Raw genomic sequence first — 23,731 nt, forward strand, 5'->3', positions numbered from 1 at the left:
CAAAGAATCTGTCTTTCTAACTTCAGATGTCTTTTTTAGATATTCCATAACACATCTTCTAACATCTAATGTGTGAAAAATTTCCTCTTTCTCACACCTTGGATTGACACAAAAAGTAGGAAGTACAATTTCCTGAGATCTATGAAATTTGGACATAACCTTTGGGCAAAATTTAGGATCAGTTTGTAAAACAATTCTGTCTTGGAAATCCTGAAAATATGGATTCTTTACAGATAACGCTTGAATTTCGCTAATTCTCCTGGCTGAAGTGATTACCACTAAAAACACCGTTTTCAATGTGAGCAATCTAAGGGAACAATGTTCCAGAGGTTCAAACGATTCTTTACATAATCCTTTGAGCACAATAGATAGATCCCATGGAGACACATAAGGTCTAAATATCGGAGACTTCCTGGACAAGGCCTTAAAAAATCTTATAATTAAAGGTGAGGAAGACAAAGGCAACCCAGAAAAAGCAGAAAGTGCTGCCACTTGTACTTTCAGTGTACTTATTGAGATACTCTTATCCCAGCCTTCCTGAAGAAATTCCAGAACCGCTGGGATTGACAAGCTATTAAATTTTGAATTTTTCAGCCAAGAATGAAATGTTCTCCAGTATTTCATATATATTTTTCTAGTAACCAGTTTGCGACTACTAATCAAAGTAGATGCCACTTTGTCTGACACCCCCAATCCTCTAAGTAACCTTAGTTCAGGATCCACAATGCCAGATTCAGATGATCTGGGAGAGGATGCCATAGCGGACCCTGATACAGTAGATCTGACCTGCTTGGGAGTATCCAAGGCTCCTCTACTACCAGAGACTTCAGAGTTGCAAACCAACTTCTCCTTGGCCAGAAGGGAGCAATCAATATTAATTTCCTTCTGCAATCTCTCCACTTGCTGATTACTGCTGGAATCAGATTCAATGGAGGAAAAGCGTACAACAGCGGAAACTCCCAATTCTGGTTGAATGCATTTACCGCTAAACAATTGTCTCTCTGGTTTAGTGAAAAATACTTCTGAACCTGCGCATTCTCTTCCGTGGCTAAGAGATCTATGTCTGGAAGCCCCCATTTCGCCACTATTTCTGCAAAAATCTCCCTGTTGAGCGACCACTCTGAGGCCAGCAACTGATTGCGTCTCAATTTGTCTGCCTCCACATTCAAGGTACCCTTTAGATGTACTGCTTTCAAGGACAATATGTTCTTTTCTGCCCATGAAAAAATCTGTTCTGCCATCTCTTGTAACAACTGGGATCTCGTACCTCCCTGTTTGTTTATAAACGCTACGGTTGTCACATTGTCTGATTGAATCAGCACATGGCAGCTGGCTATCTCGTGTTGTACTTTTAGCATAGCCAATTTTACTGCTGTTAACTCTCTCCAATTGGATGACTTTTGGGATTCCCATTTGGTCCACTTTCCTTGGACCGCTAGGTGCCCTACATGAGCTCCCCATCCCCACACACTCGCGTCCGTGGTAAGGATCTTTTCCACTGGTTCTTTCCAAACTCTGCCTATCCTCAGGTTGGACTCCTCCAACCACCATAGCAGAGATGATACAACCATTTGTGGAATCGTAATTTGTAAGTTTAATGTCTGGGGACGTCCGTCCCAATTTTCCAACAGACACTTCTGCAACCGTCTTATATGTGCTAATGCCCACGGCACTGCCACAATTGTTGCAGTCATTAGACCCAGCACTCGAGATATGTCTCTGAGTGATAAACTTGGATCCTCTATTAAGGACTGTATTGCCAATATCAATTTTGTTATTTTTTCCGGTGGCAAAAAAATCATTTGTCTTGTTGTGTCTATAATCATTCCCAAAAACACTGTTTCCTGTTTTGGAATAAGCATGGATTTTTCCAAATTTACAATCCATCCTAGAGATCTGAGATGATCTGAAACCATCTCTAAATGATTTTCCAGTTCCTGTACTGATCTTCCTAGAATCAACAAGTCGTCCAGATATGGAATGATCTGAATTGACTTTTGTCTTAAAGGAATCAATGCCTCTCCTAGAACTTTGGTAAAAATTCTTGGGGCAGAAGTGATTCCAAATGGGAGGCAAACGAATTGGTAATGTTTTACAATTCCGTTTACTCTTACGGCAAATCTCAGAAATTTTTGGGACTGCCTGTGGATTGGAATATGCCAATATGCGTCTCTGAGATCTAGTGACGCCATAAAGGCCCCTGGAAATAAAAGATCTCTCACGGAAAAAATTGATTCCATTCTGATTTTTTTTTTTTTCATGAACGGATTTAACTTTTTTAGATTTAGGATCAGTCTGTATTTGCCTGACTGTTTTTTTACAAGAAAAATTGTGGAGTAAAATCCCTCCTTTTGTTCCACTTTCGGAACCATTCTTATCACTTTCTGACTTAACATATTTTCTAGAAATCTGAGAGTCTCTAGAACCAGATCTGGCTCTTTTGGAGACCTTGTGATCACAAATTTTGACGGTGGAGGATGACAAAATTCTATCCGATAACCGAATCTTATCAGTTGTCGTATAAATGGACTTCTTGACATCAGAGACCATTTTAGAGTGAAGTACCTTAATCTTCCCCCCACCGCCTTGAAGGAGTCATTGTGATTTAGGCTGTGTTTCAGGGTTTTTGGATTTAAATCCCCCTCTCGCAGACCTATCAAAGGTCCATCTTTTACCTCTTCTTTGATCCTTAAAAGATTCCTTTTGCTCATTTGCTGGCTTCCGAAAAAACCTCTTTTTAGGAGTCTGTTTTTGTTTTTTTGGAAAAACCTTCTTCTTATTAGCCGTTCTCTCCAGAGCCAAATCTAACTCTGGACCGAACAGTAAATCTCCTGTAAACGGAACTCCACAAAGTCTATTCTTTGACGTTAAGTTTCCGTCCCACATTTTCAACCATAATGCTCTGCGGCCTACATTCACCAGAGCTGTCGTTCTTGCAGTAAACCTGACAATCTCTGCTGACGCATCTGCCAAATAGGCAGCCGCTTTTGTAAGAATAGTAATGGAATTCAATATTTGTTCCATAGGAGCACCAGCTAAAATACTAGCTTTTAATTGATTTATCCAGAGCTCCAACGTTCTGGATACACAAGTTGCAGCCACAGCGGGCCTAAATGTAGCCGCACTGGCCTCCCAGGACCTTTTAAGATAAGCATCAATCTTTTTATCAATAGGATCCTTTAAATCTCCCAAATCCTCAAAAGCCAAATCCCCTTGTTTGGTTACTTGAGAAAAGGGTGTATCTAATTTCGGACATTTGTCCCAGAGAGCTGTATCTTCAGCCGAAAAGGGAAATCTCCTTTTAATGGCTTTAGACAACAAAAGTCTCTTTTCAGGCTCATTCCATTCTTTCACAATTGTTTGTTTAATAGCTTTATGTACAGGAAAAACAAGGCCTTCTTTTTCTTCCATACCTTTATAAAGTTGATCATGTAATGACAAGTTTGAAATTACGTCTTTATTTAATTCTAATGTTTCATAGATTGCTGAGATTAATGTCTCAGTATCTTCGATGCGGAATTTAAACCTTGAAGAAGATTCTGCCTCCAATTCCCTGGATTCAGATTCCTCTGAACTATTTTCACCTTCAATTGGTTCCTGACCATCTTTATCGGGTAAAGCAGGCTCAGAAACAACCTGAGCAGATGATGTACCTGCCTCTACCATGGAGGATTTGAAAGAAGCTAAAGAAGCATTGATTTCCTCTCTAAAAGCCTGTAATGTGTCCTGAATGGACGACCCAGGCTGTTCCCCCAAAACTTTTTCCATACATAATTGGCACAAAGTTTTAGCATATGGCAATGGAATTTTTATATTACAAACAGGACATCTTTTATAAGTAGGAGGCTTTGGCCTTTCTGACGGCTCTCCAGATTTTGCCTAGAAAAATAAAGCAAATGGCAAAATAATGAACCCCCTGTAACTTTAAGAATCATTTTCTTAACAATTGCCAAGTATATAGCATACTCCTACATGTGCACATACTGAGCAAATACAACTCCCATCATAAGATATATATAGCCACAGAAAGAGAATGACCCCACCATCTCACCTTCTGGGCGGCTGAGGTGCTGTCCGTTTTGTCAGATGCTGACATGCTTTTGTCCAGCACAAAACGCCGTCTCAAATGAAAGCACCTACTCAGCCCGCGCTTCCTCCCTTTAAACTTCCTGCCTGTGACGTCACACGAGGCGGGGACCGAAGCACCACAGAGACGCTGGCATAAAGAGCGTCTTCCGGCTTACCCGCCGGAAGTTACGCATACCGGAAGTTCCATGCGAACCATTGGCCGCCTGGACCAGCCGCCGACACGGCTGCACGCTTACCACAGCAGCCAACGGTCAGCACGGCGTACCTGATGGCCACCAACAGCCTATTCTGCCACTGCAGTCTTCACCTTCTGCCGCCTCCGTCACCGACAGTCCGGGGAAATTGCGCCCTCCACACTTGCTCCCCATCAGTTTGGGAGAGAAAGGTAGGCTACCCACAAAGTATCCAGCATGGGGTAGAAGGCCAGACTGCCTCAGTTCCACAGTCTCAGCCACCCACGGGAATTCAAACCTGCAGCCCAGCACACAGATCCAACTCCCAGGGGAGATGCTGACCTGCCTGGACGCAGGAACAAACAGCACTGAGGGTGGACTAACCATGTGATTGTTTTATAGGGGAAGTGCTGCTTGTTCCTGCGTTTGGGTGGGGCAACGTCTCACCTTGCCTTGCCCTGAAGGATTGTGGGAAAAAGTGAGTCTTATAGTCCAAAAAATACAGTAACTTTTATTAGTCAAGCGGTTTTCCCCCTGCAAGCGTTTAAAAAAAAAAAACGCTACAGAACCGCTCTGGTGTGCACCAGCCCTTAATCACTGGACAAGCAGAAGGGTGGCTAAATCTCTGCACATGCTTCAATTACTATTTCATTTGTTCCTTTTGAAGTGTATTAAATAAAAAGTAACTGTGCATTAAAGGATAACTAAAGTGAGAAGAATATGGAGGCTGCCATATTTGTTTCCTTATAAACAATACCAGTTGCCTATCAGCACAGCTGATGTATTTGGCTGCAGTAGTGTCTGAATAACACCAGAAACAAGCATTCAGCTAATCTTGTCAGATCTGACAATGTCAGAAACACCTAATCTGCTGCATGCTTGGTCCGGGCTATTGGCTAAAAATATAAAGGGGCCCATACACTGGTCGATTTCAGCCATCGATCAATCCATTCATTCTATAGCATCGACCGGAAATCGATTCTATCAAATCTATTGATCGATCGATTTGCGGCCGATTTCGTTTAATTCGCTCTGACAGGATGGAAAATCCAGGTCGATCTCCTGCTGGCAGCAGATCGATGGCCCATAGAATTGCATTGGATCTTATGGTCCAATAATGCATTCAGATCGATTTCCAATTGTTCCTAGTGTGTGGCACACATCAGATAAATTCCCGTCAGATTCGACCTGACAGGCATCTGACAGAAATCTATCTGATGGTCGAATCTGCTGCAAATCTGTTAGTGTATGGCCCCCTTAAGAGGCAGAAGATCCGCAGGATAGCCAGGTAACTGGTATTGTTTAAAAAGAAATTAAATATGGCAACCTCCATATCCCTCTCGCTTCAATTGTCCTTTAACATTTATTTATTTTTTGTATTTATAAAGCACCGACATATTACGCAGCGCTGACACCATTAACATTTGTAAATGTGTCATTTTTAAACACGCCGTACACTGCAGGAATAGCTTACAACTGTTAATTTCTAAAAATTTACAAAATATTAAATTTGTGTAGAAAAGAGATATAAATATATATACTAGTAGACCCAAGCCCGTTTAAAAACGGGCTCTAGGGTCTGTTTCTCGACGCTGCCCGCCGCATGTTACTGCGCACACCCGCCGCACACACGCCCGCCCGGCTCCCTGGCCCCGTCCTCCTGTCTCTGTGAGGCTGGGTCCATGCTGCGTACATGCGCAGTAGCAAAGAGCACGGACCAGCTACACGCAGGGGCACAGGGGTTTTTATTATAGAGGATATATATATATATATATATATATATATATATATATATATATATATATATATATATAAATATATATACACACACACACCTCTCTGGTATGACAGTGGCATGACAGTACCATGAAGAGAGGAGGCAGGGCCAGACAGGAAAGCAATGAATATTAATAATTAAAAGGCGGGATGCAGCACTTGCAGCTCTCCAGTCAGTGTGTCAGCAGCAGAGGGAGAGTGTTTGAGAAAGATCATCCAATGTACCAGTGAACAGCGCTGCTGCCCCCTAGAGTTTGCTGCATGAATTACATGATTCAGGTTTGCATGATGGTAATTCAGGCAGCAAACTCGAAGGGGCAGCAGCACTGTACACTGATACAGGAGACAATGTTTCACACACACTCTGCCTATCTGCTGCTGACATAAGCACCAGAGAGCTGTGAGTGTGTGATCCCACCTATTATTATTCACTGCTCTGCTGGCTGGCCTACCTCCTCTGCATGTGCTACCCTGATAAGAGAGCCATGAGAGTCGGGCGCTCACCAGAATTAGCCGGGTAGAGAACACTTCATTGTGAACACTGTCTTCAGCTGTCAAAGACCATTAGGCTGACAGAGTGAGCAGGCAGCTGTAGGTCCCCAAAGGACATGATGACCTATTAATTGTTGCAGCAGATATTTCCCTTTTTTTTACGCATAAAAAGTTTACGTTTTTTTTAACCTACCATCTGTTCACAGCTTTACCAAACACAAGAACACAGATCAACCACTCCTTGTTCACTATGACTTGCTTGTTCCAGGTCAGCGTCACAAACTAATGACAGATGCAAAGCCAAGGAACACTCCGACTTTTCAAATGTCAAAATAAAATGCACTCTCCATCCATCTCACTTCATCATCAGTTTTCCTAAAAAATGAAATCAAAAAGGGTCCTACTGTGCCCTCTAGAGGCCAATCTTATTGTTTAAAATGATGTAATTTTAAACTCTCAAAAATAGGACGTCTAGAGGAACTAGGACAAAGAATGAGCTTTAAAAGGAAACCAGAGACGGTAATATAGAAACATTTGATACTTACCCAGGGCTTCCTCCAGCCCCATAAGCACATCCCTCGCTATCCTCCCGCGGTCTGCCATTCATCCCCGGTAACCGGCTCAGTCGGGTCCAGTCTGGGTCCTCTGCACATGTGCGGGAGGTCTACGCATCCGTAGTAGACCCCGACTGACGCGACTGAGCCAGTTACCAGGGTTGACTGCAGCTGAACAGCAGACCGCGGGAGGACGGCAAGGGACTCAGACGTGCTTATGGGGCTGGAGGTAGCCCCGGGTAAGTATCAAATGTTTCTATATTACTGTCTCTGGTACACTTTAAAAGGAAAACACTACAAAGAGCACCCTCACAGCATAAGGAATATAAAATACAGCCTCAGAATATCTCTGAATTCTATAAATATAGTAGTAGCAATTAGGGTATTGTACCGTGTTAGCCATCAGTAAAAGCAAGAAGTTTTGAATCAGGATGATACCATTTATTGGCTAACTTAAAAGAATAAAAGTAAGCAAGCTTTCGGCTGTATGGCCTTCATCAGGCTTTAAACAGGATTAAAGCCTGACGAAGGCTATACAGCCGAAAGCTTGCATACTCATTTTTTTAAGTTAGCCAATAAATGGTATCATCCGGATTCGAAACTTCTTTCTAAAAAATATGGCTCCACTCTGTATTATTTTATATCTTAAAATTTAGACTACTGGTATATTATAGAACTACAAAACATCTGATCTAAAGACATGTGAAATAAAAATTCAACCACAGTATTTAAAAAAAAATTGTGAAATTCCAATTGTTGAGGTAATGTGGTCCTACAATGTTTTCGAAACATGATGCTGCTGTTTGTGTCATCATTAGGGGGTGTGGACAGCAGGCATTTACAACGCAAGAACGTTTTTAAGGCAATTTTGTTTGGTCTTACTATTCTGGGCTATGTTCAGCCCAAGGGCCCATTTCCATTGGGTGCGAATGTGTGCGTTTTTTCAGCACATGAATTTGCATAGCAATGTTTTCCTTTGGGACCGTTACCATTGAATGCGAAAATCACATTCAGAGAAAATCTGTACAGCAGCGCTACAATTTTTCGGATGCCGCACAGTGTTTTTGCATGCGCTTTTGTATTTGCGTTTCTTGCGTGTTTTCGCATGCTCGGTGGATAATGTCAATGGGACTTCCTTCTTGGACAAAAATGGATATTAAAAAAATTATGCAAATTGGCATTCAATTTAGCATTTTAAAATCGCATACACAAATATGTTAATTCACATTTGCATGTGAATTTTGTATTTGTAAAATAGCATGCTTCTAGTGGTAATGGACCCTAACTTCAAGGTATTTAATGCTAGGTACACACTATTAGATTTTCTGACAGATTTAGGACCCATTCACACTAGAAATCGCTTAAGCTGGCCACTAACGGTCCAATTTCCAGTGACAAATCGTTTGAGCGATCAGAAATTCTGAACGGATTGGTTGTAAATAATCTCAGTTGATGGGCACAATCGATAATGAATGATTATAAAAACAATCGTCCGATTGAATTTTTCGCCGAACCAAAATTTGGATTTTCTTGTTGGTCGTGATAGATAGGAAGCAATGATTGGTTAGTTGATGGTGTAGTGAACGATTTTTCGTCCGATCAGAATTTCTGATCGCTCAAAGGATTTTTCGCTAGAAATTGGACCGTTAGTGGTCACCTTAAGAGCAATCGTAAACACTGAGCGATTTTCTGGAGTGTTCCAGTGTTTTTTCCTAGAGATTTCCAGCAATTTTTCACTGTACAGAAAGCGTTGTTTCAGCGATTAGCGTTTTGCAATTTCTAGCTCAATAAGCTGTGTCTAAGTCTTCCATAAACAGGAAATGGCATCTACACAGGAAAAAGAGGTGTTTTGTGGGTAAACTGCAAGGTTTGATGGGTAAAATCGCTGGAAAAACTCTGTTGATTGTGAACAGGCCAGCGCTTCTAGAGCGATTTACCAGCGCTCCTATACTTAACATTGAAACACTAATCGCTCAGAAAATGCTGCAGGCAACACGTTTGCGATTCAGCAAATCGCTTAGATGAGAACACTTTCATATACTTTTCATTGTACAAGCGTTTTTCAAAACGCTAGCGATATTCAGCAATGATGAAATTACTTGTAAAGCGCACAAGTGAGCATGGGCCCTTACTGTCAGATCGATTATTTCCAACATATCCAATTTGATTTCCGATCGATTCCCAAACGTTTTCCGATCAAATTTCTGATGGAAGTGAAGGGAAAACAGGCGGAAATCGATTGGAAAATGGTAAATCCGATCGGACATGTTGAAAATAATCGATCTGACAGTAAATCTGCCAGAAAATCTCATAGTGTGTACCTAGCATAAGATCATTGCTTAATATTTTTCTAAAACTTCATGTTCTCACATAATACACCAGTGCCCTCTAGTGATCACAAAGAATATCTTACCTGTATTATTTGCAGTAAACACCCAAACACCCTCAAGCTTACACATTCTTCTCTAATGCTAGGTACACACCATACAATTTTCTGTTACATTTACCGGCCAGATTTCCAACATGTTGGAAAAAATCTAACAGAAAATTGTATGGTGTGTACCTAGCATTATGGTCGGTTCACACTTGCAATTTACACAACACAATCGCCTTGAGATTGTGATTTTGTATTGTGATTTTTTTTTTAGCGAATGTTTGGCGAATGCGCTTTCGTTCAGAGAATCGCATTGCCATCACTTCCAAAAAGCTACATACAGCACATTTGCGATTTTATCCAAATCGCATTGCTGCAGTGTGAACAGTTTAATCGAAATACATTGTCATAACGCTTTGCCAATTATTGGTGATCAGAACGCTCTAATGTGAAGGGGGCCTTACCCTCATCATTCTAGTTCCCATAGTGACCATTGTTTTGCTCATTAAACTTATAATCCCTCAGGCTATGCTCACAGTTTCCACTGTGTTGCGTTCCATGACAGCAAGAATGCAATGAAATGGATTGGAACAGTGGCGCCGCCGCACGTTATCCCGCATTGCGTCGGGAACAGTGGAGCATAAAGTCACTGAAAAGTATGCCTCAATTATATAGTCAGCCTGCGTATGCAGTGCGTTACCATACCGCAACCCGTTATCCCGCAATGCACCCGCCGCACTGTGAAGGTCACATAGGTGCAAGCATTTGTTCTGCCAGTCTCCTGGTTGAATCATAGTGCTTTGGTGGTCAGGGCCGTGGAGATGGTACAAAAATCATCTAACTCTGACTCCTCAGTTTACTGAAACCTCTGACTCCAAGTACCCAAAATTGCTCCGACTCTTTGACTCCACAGCCCTGGTGGTGGTATGTTTCTATTCTCCTCTATGGAACAGAGGTGGGCATTAAATCGGGTGCTGTTGTCAGACCCAGAGATGACCACGTCAAAGATTATAGATGTTTTTCAGCTTAATCAACCAGTATAGGATGCAACACTCTTGACTGCATAGGAGGCCCACAAGGCAGTTCTAAAGGTGCATACACACGTCTGATTTTTCCAACCGACCGGTCGTTCGGACGTCAAATCGGGAGTGTGTACAAACGGTCGTTTGGCTGTTAAGACTAAGATTTTGACGGATCCGCCAATTAAGAGGACAACTGATAGAGCAGGCATCCAGAAAAAAAAACAAAAGAGCTAGATTCCTGTGAACAGGCTTATCAGACAACATTAGACACGCATCAGTATTACAATTCCTACACAGCAGCTAACAAAGATAAGTGTGGTAAATGCAGAGGCTCTTAACATGTTCCAATCACTTCCAAAAGGATATCAGTAGGAAGAAGTTTAGATTCCTTATTAAAGCGAACAAATCCAATACCATGCGGGCATGTAGGCTCGGACAGGTAGATCAGGGAAGCTAACCCCCTTACAATTTTTAGACATCAAAACCTCAATAAACCTTATAAATACGGTACTCTGATTTGGTAAACCTGGTGAATTGTAAGTCCCTGCTATAACATAAGCTTTCAACAGTATAAATTACAATGCACAATTTAAACCAGATTCTGTCACTGCAGGAATAAGCATGATCCTGAAACCTAGAAGTGACCCAACTCAATGGTCTAAACTACAGACTCACTTCGCTTCCAAATACAAACCTTAAAATATTGGTAAAAAGTCCTAGCAACGAGGAAAGTGTGTCGGGGTCCTGATTAGCAGAGACAAGGTGGGATTTGGCCCGGGAAGGGAGGTGGGAAACAATGTTCAACCAACCAACTATCTCATACATTGGGAACATCAAAAACAGCTCCTATGATGCTGCTGGCTTTGGAAATGTATAATTTTATAAATTACAATGCTTTTGATTCTGTCTTCTGGACATATCTTTTCACCTATTACAGAAATGGAGTTTTGAACCAAACTTTTTAGTTTGGAGATAAGTATTACACAGCCCCTAAGGCTAGGTTGACAGTGGGACGTTGCGGAGCTGCGTTATAGTCTTATAATGCAGCTTACTGCATGGCAATGATAAGCCTATGGGATGTTCACAGTGTGACGTTAGCGTCGCATTGTAACGTGCAGCGTTAAGGTAATGCAGCACTTGTTGCAAGGTACAGGAAAGCATACTTTTCATTGCCTGTATGCTTTACTGTACCTACTGTATGCGATGGTAACGCAGCATTAATGTGCGTTACCACCGTTTTTTTTGTGTTGCGTTTTGACTTTAACTTTGTATCACAGTACAACATCCCACTGTGAACCTAGCCTAAAGCCCCCCATTCCAGCACAGGATCCCTTTCACCCTCTTTGGGAAAAGCTTGTTGAATAGCTTGTGGACATGCACATCCAGACTAAGCGTGTGTGCGGAGAGCAATGTTTCTATAGAGGGACAGTTGTGAGTAGGAGTATAACTGTGAGAAAACGCGGAAAAGCCGCCGCGTGTGTTCAGAACAAGGCGGCTGATTCCGCGTCCAGCACGCGTAGGCCTACATCTACCATTATGGCTGAACGCGGAGAAATAGCCGCATGCCCTGATAGCGGTGCGGCTGGTTCCGCGTCCAGCGCGGCGGGTGGTACACAACACATGGCTGGTGTGGCTGGGACTGATAGTCCACACAGGTTCAGAAGGACGCGCGCGTGCTGAGAGGCAGAACTTTTATGACAGCCAGAAGGGACTCAGCTGACCAAGCCGGTCAGCTGACGATTCAACCAGTTCCCATTGGTCCAGCACTTAGGGGAGGCGCCGGAGAGCGCTGTGCTATATATACTGGGTGCTGGTCATTCACTGGTTGTCTGCCGTTGCAATCACTACGTGGAAGCACTCAGACCTTTTGTTAGATTCTGTGTTACCAGTTGTTATATTCAGACTAGTTCCAGGGTGTTGATGATCACGGAGCTCACACCAAGACTAAGCATTGTTGATTATCTGTTATGACCTTCTGCCTTCCTGACCACTCTTCTGATTACTGATTTGGTACTTCGCTATATCTGATATTCTGTTGCCAAACTCTGCATGTCTTAGGATTACTGAATCTGTCTCCTGTCTTTGTACTTATCTGTCCGTGTGTTGCCGACCTGGCTTGCCCGACCTCGAGAGCTATCTCCCTACCTTAGAGATAGTTCACAGATCATCATCAAATGACACTCTCCTATTGGTGTCACTAACGCTCTGGTCCTTCCATCTCCTGGCCTGGCTCCTCCCTTCGGGAGATTCGCAGGTTACTGGAAGGCACTTGTTCACTTTTGCAGTATAGCCTACTGCTCTGATACCTGTTCTCCAGGTATTGCTCTCAAAGTATTTACTGTTGCACCAAAACACTCATATCTCTCCGGTGTCCAGAGGTTAGTGATATATCTGATTATCGGTGATACTGCAGATCATCAATAATCGGGTATATATCTGTATTCTTGGTGATACTGCAGATCACCAATAATCAGACCCTCTCGGTGTTACACCGATCGTTACAATAACTAAATCCTGGTACACACATCCAATTTTGATTGGCTAATCATGGACCAATTTTACTTATAAAATCTGTTCATAGTATGCAGTTTTTTTGACTCTCAAACTACATGAAGTTTGATTGGCCAATCAAAATTGATGGTGTACCATGTTTAACCACTCTGCAACCACCTAACGCAGGATGGCGGACGCAGACTAGCTCCCTTGTTCCTCCATCACGCCATATGGTGTCATCTCACTCCTCACGAGAATAGGCGGGAGCTCATGCACACAGGAGCGTCCGTGAATAAACAACACTTGGGGGGGCGGGGTCAAGTGGGAAAGAAACTTGTGGTCTTCAAGAGGTTAAAATTCCAGAGTCCCTATAGTAGCACTTTGATAGTCAACCTCCAACATGGGTGATCCACCTGTCTCCTTTCACAACGCGTTCTCATTAGCTGGGTGCTCTCCACTCCTCCTCTTTCCACCCCAGTATTGATAGAGTTCACGCCTATGGGCCCCACAGGCAGGAAGTGAAAAGTGCGACTGCAGTGTAATGTGTACGGCAGTGTTCACACTTAGCGATCGCCAGCGATTTGCTGAAATCACACATTTTTTAAGCAATTTTGGAGCAATTGAATTTCAGCCTAGGTTCACAGTAGGGCGTTGCATTGTAAAGTTGTAGTGCAACATTACAACGCAACAAAAAAGTGGTAACGCAGATTAACGCATAAAGTAGGTTCAGTGAAGCATACAGGCAATGAAAAGTATGCTTTCCTCCCCTCCAGGTCCATGTGTATGGTAGGGAATGAAGTAATTCAGCTTCCAGCTATTGCTAGTGGCCGAATTGCAGTGTTTAAAAAGTAACTTCAGCTCCATCTTCTGACGGCACAGAAGTTACTGACTGTGCGCCGCTATAGCCATAATTCCTATTACGGCCTATGGTGGCGCCGGCTGCGCCCAGATCTCCTGCGCTGGATTTGATGTGATTGTCTCATTCATTCCATCTTACTGGAAACCTATACTGGGCTCTATACCTTTTTACAAAGGTGATCACATACATTGTGCATGTGAACTAATTTACAAGTAGCAACCAATATTCAGACTCACAGCACATATACAAAAGAAATAGGCTAAAATGACATAGGAACAAGGAGAGAAGCACCTTCAAGCCCGGGCTACATGGTTTTAAAACAACTACCTGTGCATAAATTAAATCTTGCTCATTGCAGGGAACTTTAGAGGACACCTGTGACTTTATTTAAAATATAAATCATATACTGTATATTATACGCCGGGTTTCATTGATGCCGGATGAAACGCCCTATCCTGTTACCACCTCTCAGATCTCGCTGCAGAGGACTGTAGTAAAGTGGTGCAGGTGCACATGTGTGAGATCTGAGATGCAGAGAAGGAGGTAAATAGGATACAAGGGTGGGCCAGAAAGGTGAAAGAGGCGCGTTTTATGGGCAAAGTGCAATCTATTGTTCCATACCGCTCTGATAAATAGGGAGACAGGGAGAGCTGACCAATCCGCTTAGGGAGAGTTGACCAATCCAACTAGTCAATCGCCTATATACTGTTATATACTGGGTACCACATACAGTACATCACCAGTATCTGTTCATACACAGCACCAGTTTATGTTTTTTTTTATTTTTATTTGGTGTGCGTTGGAAGAGGGTAGTCTTATACAGTGCTTATATATCTCAAACTCTTATACGCCAGAATATATGGTACTCACCTTGAGAGGGGGAACCCTCTGGATCCTAATCAGGCTTCCCTATCCACCTAAGCCAGCCCTATACTATGCTGACAGCAAAAAAAATTCCCAAAACAATAACATCTCTTCTTGCCGATGCACGCAGACCCACTAGCAGCTCCCCCTCTGGCTCCAGCAGAAATAGCCAAGTCTGATCGGGTTCTGTTGTACCGTACAGGCTTGCGCCTGTGCAGTAGGGCGGAACCTGATCAGACTCAACTATTTTTGGGGATGGAAAGCTCATACTGTACCTGCGTGAGGCTCCCGGCAAGCAGATCTTTGGGTGTCCCAGCACTGGATCCCCTGAGGAGGATGGTGGAAGCCTATTTAGGATCCAGAGGCTTCCCCCCCCCGAGGTAAGTACTGCGTAGGGACACTTTTTTCCCTTCCGGTACACTTTTAAATAACCTGGATTAGGAGAAGTGCTAAAGGAGCAAGTGTAAAGTGGATCTGCTTTGGGCCTCCTCAACACCAGGCCAGTAACAATTGCTCTGGAGCTTCAACCACTGATTGTAAGCTATGAGGGTCTGTAATGTCACCTCTATGAATATCTTTAGCCTTAGGGCTCTTAAAACGATGTGCATTTGTGTAGTAATAGGAGATGCAGAGGCTGCAAACACAACAGGGTCCCAGGGCCTGTGCAGCCCACATGAGGCGCTCATCCAGTTGCTGCATTAGCTCTTTATTGGTGCTGTAGTGCAAATCATTACCGTACATCTATAATTGCTCTTCAGTTATGCCTCTGGTGCAGTGCCCTCTATTTTAGCACATCACACATGGTATGTGATCTTCAATGACACTTGAAAGTTCATACACTTTCATGTTACAGCTCACACGTTAAGAGTGTTTCTATGAGATACATTGTCTCACAGCAGTGCACTTTTTCAAAGTGCGGTGCTTACCAATGCAAGTCTATGGAAGACGCATGATGCATTATAAAGTTCACATACAAATATTTCCGTTTCTGATCCAAAATGCACGATAAAGGGCATTCAAAAACACACAGCAGCATGTGAAAAAAAAAAAAATAAAGTTGTGCAAGCGGAGCAGGTAGCTGATGCCCAAAGCCGAGCAGCTAAAGGCTGCAGGAGATGGTCTGGTGTGCAATTTTAGTTTAGCGTTTCCCCCATTTCTTACAAATTAGTGATCGCGAACAAATGTAGTGAGTTTGCAAGAGGGACTCCTGTTGGGTGTCCTAAAGCATCCATGTATTTGCTTTTTCAGAACTGTAGTATAATCAAGGCATATTACAAGTAACTTTACCGATATTATACTTTACCAAACCCTCTTCTCGCACTAACCCACCCTCTACCTACTCCTAACACTAACCTAGGTGGCTAGTCTATTTTTAGCCACTGAATGGCCATTTACAACGCTTTGTGCTGTAATTGGATTACTGTTTTTTATGAGGTTTTCTGTTGGGGTCCCTAAAGTAGACTAGAGACCTAACCTACTGCAGATATCTGCACTGCAATTTCCACCGCCATGTTTTGTTTTTTCTGGCAGCATCTATAGCGTTAATGGAAGAGTGGCGGATTCAGAAGACGGATGGGCACCGTGACACAGGACAGGTAATGCACAATGTACAATGGGGGAACAGCGCCGGGGGTTTTGTCTCTTGTCCTGATATCGTTACTGCTGTGCACCCAATTGACCACAATGGCCGGACATCTTGCAGCATGTCCGAATGACATGCTCAGCCTAAAATTGGCCGCATCATCGATAAGGCATGCACTTGGCGGCAGCGATTTTTATCTGATTCGATAGCAAGTGAAGTGTGGTCCTGTGTTAGTCGAGGAGCAGAGATGCAGTCATCAAACCAACAAATGTTGATTCCGGTGATACCTTTAATAACTAACTGTACATGGTTTATTGCAAGCGTTGGAAATGTTAAAGGAACACTGTAGGGGGGTTGGGGAGAAATGAGTTGAACTTGCCCGGGGCTTCGAATGGTCCCCCGCAGACGTCCTGTACTCGCGTAGCCACTCGCCAATGCCCGGTTCTCGCCTCTGGATCACTTCTGGAATTTCAGACTTTAAACTCTGAAAACCACTGTGCCTGCGTTGCCGTGTCCTTGCTCCCGCTGACGTGACGCAGGAGCGTACTGCGTAGGCCCAGTATGGTCTGGGCCTGCGCAGTGCGCGCCAGGTGACGTCAGTGGGAGCGAGGACACGGCAACACAGGTGTAGTGGTTTTCAGACTTTAAAGTCTGAAATTCCAGAAGGGGGCCGGAGCATCGGTGAGTAGCTGTGCGGGCACAGGATGTCTGTGGGGGACCATTAGAAGCCCCGGGTAAGTTCAACTCATTTCCCCCCCACCCCCCTACAGTATTCTTCTTGAGGCATTATACAGAACTGGATCGGAACCATTCTGATGGTTGATTGTCCGCCAATTCGCTAGATGTATGGGTACCTTTAACTTATAAAATTTGCAAGTAAAGGGCACTAGCTCTAACTCACATCAACCTGGTATAGATACACTTACATGCTAAGTTCCCAGCTAAATAATGTTACATTTGCCGTTGTTAGTTTAACTGCGAACAGTGGAGCAAACAGAATTCTCCTTTAATAGAACTCCCTTTGCTGTGGTGGGGCTGTAGTCCTTGAGTAACAGTCTGGCAGACACACAGGTCACAGTGACCCACGTGAGCACTCCTGTCTCATTCACGTGCAATACCATTCAGATTCCCAGCTGCTACATAATTATCTCCATGCGTGCAAAATATCAGCCACCGGGTAATACAGTGAGCAGCAGCCTCACACACACCACTACACATTCATTCCTCACCTTCAACATGACAGCGGAGGTGAGATCAGGCTGCAGGAGGAAACCAGGCCGCACTCCCCTTAGCAACAGCAAGGTCCCTAGCAACGCGTCTTCCCAAGAGCAGCAAACTATGACGACGGCGGCTGCAGCAGGACAAACAACGAGGAGCAACGCTTCATACAAGAAACTAAATCAAACCTCAAAATCTAACTCGGCAGAGATGAGTTTGTAAAGGGTATGGTATCAATTTAAAATACTGCAGTGCTTTGGTGAGATGTATGTATGTCATCGTAGATTTTCAAAAGCAGACGCCATTTTTCTGACTGGAGAAGACATAGATCGCTGCAGAAACGGCGGTCTCTCTACTTGGAAGTCGTTATGGTAACTACAGACGCGAATTCTTCAGGCTGGAGTTTGATAATATAATCCTATAATAACAATAACAGGTAGATATGTTGTAGAGTAGACTTCAGTATTTCTTGTAACAAACATATATGAGCATACCACTTCATTTAGGATTTGTGATCCATGTTTTTAAATGTTTTGGTGGAACGGAAATTTAAACACTGAATCTGTTTTCCTCAGTATATTTGAGAATTCGACTATGTTCACAATTGTGATGCAGTTGTATTATTGTAATGGTATGTTCACATCGGTGCAGTGCCACAGATCCGTTGGGCATAATGCGACGCATGCAATGCGTCACAGGATAATGTGCTTAAAGAGACACTGAAGCGAAAAAAAAATTATGATATTATGATTTGTATGTTTAGTACAGCTAAGAAATAAAACATTAAGATCAGATACATCAGTCTAATTGTTTCCAGTACAGGAAGAGTTAAGAAACTCCAATGTAGTGGGTGAGATTGCTCAACCTCTATTACCCAAGGCAAGGTGCTGGAAACCAGTGCGGCAGATCAGGATACAGGAGGAACAGAATCCGCACACCCGCAGGTAGAGTCCAAGGGTTTTTATTCAATGCAATTCACAAAGGCAGTAAAATGGCTGACATGTTTCGGATCATATCCTTACTCATAGCCTAAACATACTGAGATCAAGGTGGACCATATATACTAGCCCGGCTCCGCCCCAGGGTGTGTATACACAAGAGGCCAAGAGGACTTAAAGCTGCAGGAGTAAAAACCTGCACAGGAGTATAAATGGGGTATATATATATGGGAAATCCACCGTCCCGATATTCCAATGTATATCAAATACACTAATTAAAAAACAAAGTACATAATAGAAAAATACAATACAATAATATAAAACTACAGATGTACAAAAATGCAAAAAGTCAAGATTAAAGCGATATCAGTATATAAAATTAATATCCCACCTAGCATTGAGGCCATTAGGTTCCCTAGTGCCCATCTGTAGGATCCAAAATGCCTCCCGTGTACGTAATTTCATATAGAGATCACAACGTCTAAAAGGGGCAGTAACCCTCTCAATTCCCTGAAATGAGAAACCCTCCATATTGCAACCATGCCTCTCCCTGTAGTGCCTCGCAACATTGCTAATATTATCTGTTTTCCAGGAGGCCGCATTAAAGTGCTCAGAGATCCTTTGTCTCAAGCAACGCGTAGTGCAGCCCACATATTGCAGGTTGCAAATAGTGCATGTGACCACATAGACAACAGATTTAGTGCTGCAGTTAATAAATTGTCGTATAGGAAAAGTTTTTTGGGTAGCAGCCGAAAAAACACCACGTGAAGAACGATGGTGAATGCAATAATTGCAGGAAGAAAGTCCACATCTATGTGACCCCAAAACAGACAGCCATGTAGACCGTTGGGGTGCAGCATTAGATTGGAACAAACTGGGAGAGAGGGTGGACGACAGGGAGGGAGCCCTTTTGTAGGCAAATCTACATCCCGGCTCAAGAATTTCTTGCAGCTTATCATCAGCATACAATACAGGGATATACTTCTTGATAACCCCTATAACGTGGTTATATTGTTGGCTATAGGTGGTAATAAAATTTAAAGGGGCAGCGTTGGTGTCCTGTACAGTATCCGGACTGATTCTCAGAAGTCTGTCCCTGTCCCTGAAGATAGCAATTCTCTGGGCCCTATCCAGATCGGAGTCCGAATAGCCCCTAGACCTGAACCGCGATCTGAGGACAGAAAATTCCTGAATGGTGAATTCCTCTGTAGAGCAATTCCTCCTAGCCCTAATAAATTCTCCAACAGGGACCCCTCTAAGGGTATGTCTCGGGTGGCAGCTTGTAGCTTGTAATAAGGAATTTCCAGCACAAGGCTTCCTATATGTTCTGGTCTCTATTCTACCAGATTCACCAAAACCAAACAGGGTAATGTCAAGAAAATCTATTTGCTTATCGTTAGACATACAGGTAAATGAAAGATTAAAGTCATTCGAATTGATATATGATAAAAATTGTTGCAAAGTTTCCTCTGTGCCCTGCCAAATTAACACACCCTGGGGCGGAGCCGGGCTAGTATATATGGTCCACCTTGATCTCAGTATGTTTAGGCTATGAGTAAGGATATGATCCGAAACATGTCAGCCATTTTACTGCCTTTGTGAATTGCATTGAATAAAAACCCTTGGACTCTACCTGCGGGTGTGCGGATTCTGTTCCTCCTGAGTTAAGAAACTCCAGTTGTTATCTCTATGCAAACAAGCCATTAAGCTCTCCAACTAAGTTAGTTGTGGAGAGGGCTGTTATCTGACTTTTATTATCTCAACTGTAAGGGAACTGTTTACTTTTTCTCTGCTAGAGGAGAGGTCATTACTTCACAGACTGCTCTGAAAGAATCATTTTGAATGCTGAGTGTTGTGTAATCTGCACATATTATAGAATGATGCAATGTTAGAAAAAACACTATATACCTGAAAATAAAAGTATGAGAATATTTTCTTTGCTGCTAATCTTCTAGTACTTATTCATAGTACACAACCAATTCACTATATCATATTTTTTTTTTTTCGCTTCAGTGTCTCTTTAAAGAGACTCCGTAACAAAAATTTCATCCGGTTTTCTTCCATCCTACAAGTTCCAAAATCTATTCTAATGTGCTCTGGCTTACTGCAGCACGTTCTACTATCACCATCTCTGTAATAAATCAACTTATCTTTCTCTTGTCAGACTTGTCAGCCTGTGTCTGGAAGGCTGCCAAGTTCTTCAGTGTTGTGGCTCTGTGATGCATCACCCCCTTCCAGGCCCCTCTCTGCAAACTGCCTGTGTGTTATTTAGATTAGTGCAGCTTCTCTCTGCTCTATTATCTTTTACAAGCTGGATAAATCCTCCTCTGAGCTGGCTGGGCTTTCACATACTGAAGAATTACATACAGGCAGAGCTGTCTGCACTCTGCAGGAAGAAACAGCCTGACACTTCAGTGGAAGATAGCTGCAGGGGGAAAGAAACACACAAATGATCTCTTGAGATTAAAAAGGAAGGCTGTATACAGCCTGCTTGTGTATGGATGTATTTTCTATGTGTACATCAACCTACTTCCTGTTTTGGTGGCCATTTTGTTTGTTTACAAACAAACTTTTAAAAACTGTTTTTAACCACTTTTCATGCGGCGGGGAGCAGCGAAATTGTGACAGAGGGTAATAGGAGATGTCCCCTAACGCACTGGTATGTTAACTGTTGTGCGATTTTAACAATACAGATTCTCTTTAAGAGTGGTAATGAAGCATACTTTCTATGTTCTGTATGCATTGATTGCACCGCATGCATAACATGCGATGTGACTTTTCCCTTCAGTCGAATTGGGTTCCTGTTTTACAGGGAGCGCAACGCAACTCTCCACTGCGAACATAGCCTAGAGATCCTTTCACACTTTAGCCGTTGCGGTGCACATATTGTGTTGTTTATTATGGTTTCACATGATATGCATCAAAAAAAGCATAATTTTAACCACTTTAGTACCAGCAGTCTCTGGCCCCTTAAAGGATACCAGAGGTCAGGCATTAGTGGGCCTGTGCTGGCTGTGATGCACGCGTACTATAGTACGCAATCATGGCAGGGGGCACTCTGTGCATGTGCGTGACCTCATATGCATGCGCAGCGCACATCCGGCCACGGTTGCTTACTGTAGTATGCCTGCATAGCTGCCATCGCAGGCGCACTGATGCCCGACCAGGCTGACCGGAAGATGAGGCTGGAGGGCAATTACAGGTACAGGAGAGGGGCAGAAAGAAGAACGGGGAAGCGGTGAACATCAGGACAGCTCACCATACATGCCTGCACCCTGAACCCCCCCTCCCCCCGTTTCTCATCCTTTGAAATCCTTTAAGGACCAGACACTGCTGGTACACAAAACAGGGCTCAGCAACGTCACACTGCTTCGGATTTGTCGGTCTCACCATTCGCACTGTTCTCCCGTTGCTCCTGACCGCTCACAGAGCTCTGCGGTCACAGTGAATGCAGGGTGAGTGGGCTGCAGCGTCAGGAGAACGTCGAGATCAGCGGTAGCGGTGGTAAGGTGCGATGGGCCCAGAGCCTCGCACACCCTTATCATGCGCCCGCGGTCGGGAGTGGTCTGCGCAGGTGTAGTAGGTGCAGTAGTACTGCGCATGCACAGAACACACTCGGCCGTGGGAGCGCATTCAGGGTTCGTGTGTCTCGGGGCCAGCTTTGATGTGGTCACCGCTGTGGACCGGAGGGGATAAGAAGATCGTCGTGGGCACAAGACGAGTCCAAGTTAAAATAATTTATTTTTTTTCTCTTAAGTTTTCCTTTAATTACAGTTTTTGAACTAATTTTATTTTTATTTTAGTTTCCCTCATAGATATGTACACATAAATAACTAGTACAGTCTTTTACATTTTTTGTTGCAGGCTTATGGATGTATCAGTCATGTCGAATACATCAATCTCTATCAGCCTTCCTACAAGTGCCTCTATAGAATCTGTATCTGTGCTCAGAAACCATGTTAAATCTACCCAACCGATGATAGCAACCAAGTGAGTATTACTTTTAGCTTCTGGCTGGCATAGAGTCATAAACAGATTGATAATACATGACTACAGACTAGTCCTTGCTTGTTTTGGGGTATGGGATACCTGGTTGCTTGTGCAGTGAAGTCAGACACCTATGGCAGGTAGCAATAGGTGATGCAGAGGTTGCAATCGCACCAGTGCCATTGGGCCAGAGGATCCCTCTCTCAAACCCAATATTAGCTCTTTATTGGTCCTGTGCAAGTAATAATCGTTTCTATAGATGCTTAGAGTAGTAGTAATCATTATCAAACTGTTCCCCATACCCTTCTTGCACCTCTAATACTGTGGTTGTCCTTGACAGGTTTTGGTGCGTCATATCAGTTGCTATGTATAGACTGCTTGGGGAGACCAATGTAAAACTTTCACTGGGGCCCATAGCTCCTTAGCTATGCCACTGACCTAAGCCTTCCAAAAAAAGTCAGTGCATTTTATTGAGCACAAGGAAAATATAACAATTGTCGACAACTATTAATGTATTGGATGATTGAGTCCTTAACGGTAGTGGATAAATTGGATTATACAAAGGGACTTTATACACAAATAATGGAGTTCATAATCTTTAGAGGTGTTTTGGAGTTACCCAGTTCTTCTTGGCCAAATCAGAAAATGTGATGCCAGGAACTCCACATCTTTGGCGATGTGAGCTAATATTGGGCGTGGCTTGACAGGCAGGAAGCACTCAGTGGAGGAGACGTCCTCAGTTTTACATGCTTGTTTCTATTAATGTTTGTAGGTAGTACTACCTTCTATATACCAATAAACAGACGGTTTTATGCTATGGAGATGTATTTTAGTTAACAGAAATGCTGCATGGTACTTCAATGTTGAAAAACAGGAATAATGGAGGGTTCACTTACAAAGCCGATTTGTGAACCAGGGCTGTGCCAGTAAGCGAATTGGGCCTTTGTGTCGGGGCACCAATTTTAAAAGGTGAGCACAGCTCCTTGTGGTGTGGGGCACTGGTGTGTGGTGGTATGAGCCATAGCAGCCTGTGCAATGAAAATGTTTCTGTTTTCTATGCGGTGATGATGTTTGGCTGAATTGGGAAATTGGTGAAGTCGAGGTCGTGATCTAAGTTTGTGGTGCTGTCTGTGGGTCAAGGCAGCTACCAAATAAGGGGAGCATGGTTCTTTTTGAGGTGGAGGTCTCACGACTGGTCGGGTGAATTCCTCAAAGATGCCACGGTGTCTTTTTTCCTGGTGCAGTGCTGTGCTCAATTAGTCCATTCAATCTGCGCGATCATGGTTTTATGAATTAAATTTTTTGAGGTG

At 43.3% G+C, this 23,731-nt stretch overlaps 2 protein-coding genes across 4 annotated transcripts in view; one reads left to right on the plus strand and one right to left on the minus strand.

Annotated features, from left to right (window-relative positions):
• APOO (apolipoprotein O) overlaps positions 1–17,614 on the minus strand; it is a 104,724-nt gene extending 87,110 nt beyond the window's left edge. Inside the window, exon 1 of the mRNA XM_068270060.1 lies at positions 17,508–17,614. Within this exon, the coding sequence (XP_068126161.1) occupies positions 17,508–17,516 (9 nt within the window). The 5' untranslated portion in view covers positions 17,517–17,614. The remainder of the gene's footprint in view (positions 1–17,507) is intronic.
• The window catches only part of C2HXorf58 (chromosome 2 CXorf58 homolog), a 46,998-nt gene continuing 40,800 nt past the window's right edge, over positions 17,534–23,731 (plus strand). Inside the window, exons 1-2 of one of the 3 annotated variants that reach the window (XM_068270059.1) lie at positions 17,534–17,932; positions 22,299–22,424. In XM_068270059.1, coding sequence (XP_068126160.1) covers positions 22,303–22,424 — 122 coding nt within the window. In that variant the 5' untranslated portion in view covers positions 17,534–17,932; positions 22,299–22,302. The remainder of the gene's footprint in view (positions 17,933–22,298; positions 22,425–23,731) is intronic. The other 2 variants (XM_068270057.1, XM_068270058.1) reach the window with 2 other exon arrangements.

This window comes from Hyperolius riggenbachi, chromosome 2, assembly GCF_040937935.1.
Source record: "Hyperolius riggenbachi isolate aHypRig1 chromosome 2, aHypRig1.pri, whole genome shotgun sequence".
NCBI classification, from domain to species: domain Eukaryota; kingdom Metazoa; phylum Chordata; class Amphibia; order Anura; family Hyperoliidae; genus Hyperolius; species Hyperolius riggenbachi.